Raw genomic sequence first — 7,591 nt, 5'->3', positions numbered from 1 at the left:
TTTTTTTTTTAAAAAAGCTCTAAAATAGACATGGTGAAGATGACCTCAAACCTTGAACCGGATGGTTTACAGCAGCAGAAGACCACACTGGGATGCCAGTCATGTCAGCTGCAAACACAGAGTCTATTTGCGCGGTTCTCCAAAACTGTGCGATAAAAGATTGGTCTGATGGGTCTTGATTTCTGCTGCAGCATCCGGATTATAGGGGTCAGAATTTGGCATAACCAAATGGGGGTGGTATAATGGTATGTGGGATATTTTCTTGGCATAATTTGGGATCGTTAGTACCAACACCACAGCCTACCAGAGTATTCTTTCTAACCATGTCCATCAATGGCACAGTGTATCCATTTTCTGATGACTGCTTCCAGGAGTATAGCATAAAATGTCACACAGCTCAGATCAACTCAAACTGGAATCTTAAACGTACAGTAACAAGGAGTTTGATATATTCAAATGGCCTGCACAGACACTAGAGCCCAGTCCAACAGAGCGAATAGGATTTGCATCATGAATGTGCAGCTGACAAATCTGCAGCGACTCTGTGATGCTGTCAGATTAATATGGACCAAAATCTCAGGGGAGTGTTTCCAGCACTTTGTTGAATCCATGCCATGAAGAATAAAGGAGTTCAGAAGGTAAAAGGGGGTCCAAGCAGATACTAGTGGCCAGCGAATATAATGTATATAAAAAGTATCAATATTTGTCATTATTACAGATAGGATAAGATAAGATAACTCTTTATTGTCATTGCACAGTCATACTTACAGTAGTACAGTGAAACTGGAAAACTATTCCACGTCAGACACAACACAGTAAACTTTAAAGTGAATAAAAAGTACAAAAATGGTATGAATAATAGATTAAAGAATCAATATTTGCACATTATTGCCCCCAAAACTGTGCCGGTAGGTAGACAATTTGGTCAGCTGTTAGCATTGATTAGGGCTATTGCCCTGTTCAGATTCACTGTTTCATTGTCTAGATAACCACTGCGGATGTGCATGTTTTTCTAGACAAGTGATGACACTTTTCAACATGAAATCTTTTTTTCTTAATATCAGAGAGCAGTTGGAGTTGGGAAATGTAGACGACATCTAGCATATGTATAAGTTAATTAAAATTATTTGTCTGTTTGGGCCTAATTGTCATGAAACAGCTGTGTGGCAGACAGAATGCAGACTCAGATGCAGGACTGGGGAGATGTGAATGAACACATACACAAGAACTAAAAATCATAAATTCCTTCCTAAAAACCAAAAAGAAATCATGAACCAACAAAACTCATAATTCTGGAAAAGAGACATATGGACATAGACAGACACAGACAACAACATGGCACTGATGTTGTTAATAGAAAATGATGCAGGATTATCTGATATTTTACATTTCTTTCAGTCCCCAGTGTTGGACTTTGGTAAAATAATCATCTATACCAGCAATCTGCGCATTATCAAAGCACCGCAGAAGAAGCCTGAAATGTTTCGGCAGCACACAGTGCCTCTCATTGACTTGGAAGGATACCCAAAGGCCAAGGAAAGGGGGAGCAGGAGGAGGGCTAAAGCAGTTTTCACACAGGAGGAGGCGGAGAAGGAGGAGAAACAGATCTGCGACACTGATACCAAGGTAATGATCCTTGGTCAAATTATTCTCAGTGGTGTGGTAAGGTTTTATCACCCCATTTCTGTTTCTTGCTTTTCTCACTCTCGCCATGTCCTCCTCCCCATCCCACTTTCTCTGCATGTGTCTTCAGCCATCTTTTCTTCACTTTATCTTTGCTTTCAAGAAAACAACTGCAGGATCTTCTTCTGTTTCTGCCTCACACCAAAGTCTCCTCTGTGTTTCCTTGTAAATGCAAACTTGTTTGTATCCTTATTCACTTTCTTTTCTACCGTCCTGCTGCAACAGCCACCAACCTATTGTCCTAGTGTTATCTGACAACTGTGAACAAATACTGATGAGTCCACAGTTTTACTCTGCCCTTGCAGCATCTGCCTGCTGCTTACCAGCCAGCAAGGATACCCAGGTCGCTATTATTCCCTCCCTCTCACCTCCTTGGATGATTACTGTTCTCTTCTCTGTTATCCCTCCATCATTTTCTCAGCTCTCTTGTTATTTTCGCATTTTCTCCGCCTCCATACAAGTTCATTCTCAGCCTGTTTTTTGTTTTATATTTCGTCATCTCACTCCTGTTTGTTCCGTTCTCTTCTTCACCATCTTTAGCAGCGGCAATTCATTATATTCACCGTCTTCATTTTTTCCCAAGAAGAGCTTAGATTCACACTTGATTTTATACATGAAAAATTTCTGCAACTGTTGGACAACAATCTGGACATGAACCTGATTGTGAAATAATAATAGCTGTATATACAAGCATCCTTATGTTTATCTTGGAGTCACCAAAGCTATAAGTGAGAACATAAACTGTAATTGAAAGACAAACCTTACCTGCCCCTTTGCCTTGTGAATTTCAGCACCATTTTATTTTTGTAGCTGCTTTCTGCTGCAAAATACCGTGTCCTGTTTTATACGACTCTGTTGTATTGCACTCATATAGAAGCAAATAATGGGCCCTACTAAAGCAGCACCTTTAGAGGGTTTTTTGTTGTTGTTGACTTTTTTTCTTTTGTGTTATAGACTTTTTTCTGGCTGACCCTTGCATACCAAGCTGTCTAGCTCTTCCTTTTACAACAATTTGGGACTCATGAAGGATCTAAGTGAATATGTTTTGTTTTCTTTAATTATCCTGTTTCAAATGTAACCTCACAGCTCAGCTTCTGTTTCTGTTCAGTCATCATTCGGTTGATAACATACAGAGCAGCTGGTCATTACTGGAAACTTTGCAATAATGACCAACTGGGTATAATAAATGACAGACTGGCTGGACATTATCCTGCAGCATAGCTACTTACCACAGCCATTTAATTAGAAATATTATTGGAAAAATTCTTTGTATTATTAAGGTTTCTAGTGTTTTGCCAGCAGGCACGCCAGTTATACATGATAGCGGCGTTAATGTTTGTTGATTATGACGCGGCCTTTGGTGGCACTGTAAATGTTTGTGTTAACTTTAAGTGGAAAAATGTGTTTTATTATCAGAAACAGATGTTTGTAATTCAAAAGCAACAAACATTTGCGCACATTTTTCATACAGGCCTTCAGATATGGGGGACGTGAGCCTTTCCTTCAAACTTGACCGACTCCCCTTTTCAGCTCAATCTTTATCCCTGCATCCCCTCTTCTTTTCACCCCTTCCTCCCTTTGTGACCCCTTTGCTCACCTCACAGGACCCCTCTTCCATCTCCTAATGTGTTTTTTCTGTCTCCAGGAGGCTGACAGCTGCCAGCATTGTGGTGGTTCAGGCTCCGCTCCCTGCTCTCTGTGTCACGGTAGCAAGCTGTCCATGCTGGCGAACCGCTTCAATGAGTCCATCAGTGATCTGCGTTGCCAAGCCTGCTACCCCTATGGTCTGGAGAAGTGCCAGTCCTGCTCCAATAAATAGCACCATTTGGCTGACACCCATATCTGGCAGTGAGAGAGCAAGCGTGTGAGTGAGTGAATGAGAGTGTGTGGCTGAGTGAGTGTAAGCCCAGTGTGCTACGGGTTTGTCAGAATTGTCTCAGTGGCAGTATTGCTCTAATCCAAAACGTTCTTGGTGGGGTGCACTACTAGGAAACATAAGCCATCATTGGACATTGGAGAGGGGGATTGTGACTGTGGGCACAAAATCATAAAATACAATTACTGTGTGCAGTGAACATGGCTTGCGATAACACAAATACATAATCGCTTTTTTTTGTTGTCACGTTACTTTGCATCTGCTGCCTTCATCCTGATAAAACCTGGTTCCACAACAGAGTTATCATTTTAATTAAAATGATGCAAACATTTCACAGTTTATTGTGTCTACTGGGAAGGGTTCCCTGTTCATAGCTCCCCTGTCTATTCACCAGAGACACTGAAACCTTTTTCACTTGAACATAATGGGTTGTACCGGGATAATTGATGCTATTATTTTTTAGAAAAATACAGAGAGGAATGAGACAAATGGGACTGTTTGATAAACGGCGACAGCAATAATCAGGAGATGATGTTTAATGTGAGTTCCCCCCAAATAACGTTGTTACTGCAACACAGATGTGCGTGCTTTTCTCGTTGGTGGGGGGTAAATATGCAAACTTTTTAAACCACTTTTCATCTCAACAGATAATAAATGTTTGACATTCTCAGTATTGATTTCAGATTGTGTGTTAATAATAAAAAGTCTAAGAGGTGTTATGGATGAAAATATGAATGAAAATAATGATTTAAATGACAGAAATGATTTATTGTAGACCAGCTCAGGAGATTGGGTTTGTTTTGTAACACTTTTAGATCATTTAAAGATATGTCTACACATTTTTTGGGGGGTGAATTAATTAAATAAAAATACCTGAATACCTTTTCAATGTTTTTTTATTTTATTTTATTCATTATTGTTTTAAAGTTTAGCTTTTGATGCAAAAAGGATTGTTGTATGGATCAGATTACTCTGTCCTCTGTATAATCCACATCCCAGGGTCCCCATGGAGACATGTTTTCATGGCAACATTTCAGATCTCATCTATTAAAACAGTGACGCTTGCAGTGAGCATATGTTTTATTGACTTTATTCCTAAAAGTCTCCTGCCTTTTAACTGAGCCTTATGCATCACTCTCTGTCTCCAATCATACATGTATGATTACCTTAAAGTCTTTCCTCAGATGGCTGTTTTTACTGTGAGTTAGTTGTTTATTGTTACAAATTTGAAAAATAGGAAACATGCAACACGCCACATAATCCCCAGTCTCTGCATCGTATTCATTGCACCTCAAATCAAAGGCAATCAACCATATTACTTTCTATCATGACATTTGAGGATGATTTAACAGAAAAGGAAAACAAAATTAAATCTTTTTTGCCTCACTGGGAAAGGCTTTTAATAGCTCTGACACTGCTGTTGTCAGCTTTGAGTGATCACCTTCATGCATTTGATTTTTGCAAGGTTACATGAACTCATTGCAAGCGCTAATAAAATCTACCCATGAGGTTTTTTCAAGTCTTTAAAGTTTAACTTTAAAGTCCAAAATCAGAGGATTTCTCATGTCTGTGCATTTGACTATAGTTTCCAGTTCAAAACAGCAGGTTCCCCTTAGTATGCCTTTATAATCAAATCTGAACTGCAATGATCCCCAGGACATTTTCTAGTGGCTGCTGAAGTAGCATTTTTCACCACTACCTTTATTTTGCAAGGCAGAGATGATCAATCAAATTCTTTTTCAATAGCACTGACCACATCTTCTGGGATGTCAGTGGCAAAAAGTCATGCCAGACAAGCACCATTAGAGCCCTCTATCCCTGCCTCTGCACCTATATTTGTGCTTGGGCTTCAACTATTTTATTCTGTTTAAAAGGAAACTATAAGGGTTAGCAACAGCCTGGTCAAAAGCCCCATCAGCAATCAGATTCTGTCTATTTCTGGGATGACCACGGTAGCCCAAATCCACACTCTTATTCTTTTTTCACTCTATATTCTCTCTTTTTCTGTCTCACTCTCTTTCTCTGCTTAAAAAATCTGCCACCCATGCAGAAGTTAAAATTGTGTTTTTCCAACGTTGTCATTTTAGCGCTTCTCACTCAGTATTCCACGGGGTAAACCAGAGTGAGGGGAAACTGGGTCACTGCCACTGTTCTTGGCCTCTATCCTGCAGGACCTACAGTGATAAGGGAGAAGGCAAAAACACTCAAGTGTAACACTAAATACCGTAAGTTTATAGGACTCCAGAAAGGGGAATTGAGACAGATGATATTCACTGGGGAATGGAAATCACACACTTTGTAAGTTCAAAAAGGGTAGCTGTGTGTACAAGTGTTACTTTTAATAAGTGTAGAAAAGTAAAGAAAAGTTCGGTAAAGAAAATGCCCTTGTACATTTGATTATATGTCCCAGGATGTATTAGTGAGGTAATATCAACACATATCCAAAAAATGTCATGTTTATCAGGTCTTATTGCAGTACAACTAAGGAAACTATAAAAGAAAAATCAAAAATTAGCACTTCTTATTGAGTCTTAGACATAATTATTAAAAGATTTCTATGGGGATATAGATGAGCTGGATGCGTGCTCCAGCCAGTCACCGAGAATTAGTGATGACCTCCATGCACTGTAATTATGCATAGGTACCCAAAAACAGGAATACAGCCCATTAAGTCTGATAAATATCATCCCACTTCACCTGTCCCAATCACTCAAATTTCTGGCATCACTGAGCGCAGGAAATCAAAGTGTGTAAAAAATTATTTTTAGCGAAACAATCATAATTGTATGATTGAGTCTGATTAGGTTTGGGAGCTTATTCAATTCATGTACTCATAGACTGAATCACAGTGTTTTGTCTGTGATGCCTCATGACTACAGACTTTATGAAAAATAGGAGCAACTTCTGGGTATGAAAAAAGGACACCGATGCTGACTAGGGATGGGTACCGGTATCTGGCACCGGTTCTGACATAAACGGTAGTAACCAGACCGAAAAGCAGCGCACATTTCGGTGCTTTATTTCGGTGCTTTTTTTTTTCCTGAGATGTGATACACTTCAGATTCTAGCCAATCATTTTACGTTTGTTAACGTAAAAGATAAAATTGTTATCTTTTTACAAAAAAAACAGCGAAACATGAGAGGTTTTTGGACAAAGTTTGTGTTCTCCATTCTTTAAGCACAGGTTCGAGCACCGGCACCATTTCAAAAGTACCAGTTTGGCACCGGTATCGAATAAAACCTAAACGATACCCATCCCTAATGCTGACGTGACCTAACATACATTCTTCTTAATGGCCAGCAGGGAGCATCCTCACTGGCTGCCAATGGATGTCGGGTTATGCAGAACCCTCAGTAAACACTTAATGAATTTATTTTACTTTATTTTTCTAATTTAGCTTTTATTAAATCAAAAATAATAGGACTCATTATTAAACACCTCTGGGCTGGTAAAGACAAAAAAAAATCTTGCTTAGACTAGTAATACAAACACATAAAGTGTATGTGATGCATGTTGATAATGTTCCTGCATCATCATAATATTGTTGATCCAGGATCAACATTGCAACTGACCAATCATGTTTGGATGTAATGTTGTGATGTCATAGCTTTGTCATAGCTCCAGGAAAAGGGAAAAAACTGCCTAATTAAACTGTATAAACTCCTTTCTGGAACATTTCAAGCCTTCTGTTTTCTTTATTAACTAAACAGTTTAATAAACATCAAGTTAGGTTTGCTGTCAGCCAGATTTTAGGTTATTTGTGTTGGTTTGTTTTTAATAGCATTAGCTAACTTCTTGGCTAACTGAATGTTCAGGCAACATCTCTGGTCAGTTGCAGTATGGGCCCTGGGTCAACTTAATTATGACGATGGAGGAAACAACAATGACAACAACAGTGACACAGGGATATCAGATTGTATAACAAAACACACAGTGAAAATACAAAAAAATAAGTACACCACAGTACAAGTGATGAAGAGTAAAATGCAAAAACAGCCCAAGTGTATTAACAGTGAAGACTAAAATTTCAT

At 38.9% G+C, this 7,591-nt stretch overlaps 1 protein-coding gene across 1 annotated transcript in view; it reads left to right on the top strand.

Annotated features, from left to right (window-relative positions):
- Window positions 1-4,270, top strand: part of grxcr2 (glutaredoxin and cysteine rich domain containing 2) — an 11,040-nt gene extending 6,770 nt beyond the window's left edge. The window contains exons 4-5 of the mRNA XM_005727791.1: window positions 1,399-1,626; window positions 3,329-4,270. Of these exons, the coding sequence (XP_005727848.1) occupies window positions 1,399-1,626; window positions 3,329-3,502 (402 nt within the window). The 3' untranslated portion in view covers window positions 3,503-4,270. The remainder of the gene's footprint in view (window positions 1-1,398; window positions 1,627-3,328) is intronic.
- Window positions 4,271-7,591: the final 3,321 nt, after the last annotated feature.

The sequence above is a fragment of the Pundamilia nyererei genome, unplaced genomic scaffold (genome assembly GCF_000239375.1).
Source record: "Pundamilia nyererei isolate P.nyererei 1_Seehausen unplaced genomic scaffold, PunNye1.0 scaffold00026, whole genome shotgun sequence".
In the NCBI taxonomy this organism is placed as follows: Eukaryota; Metazoa; Chordata; class Actinopteri; order Cichliformes; family Cichlidae; genus Pundamilia; species Pundamilia nyererei.
This window is presented reverse-complemented; position numbering and strand designations above follow the sequence as displayed.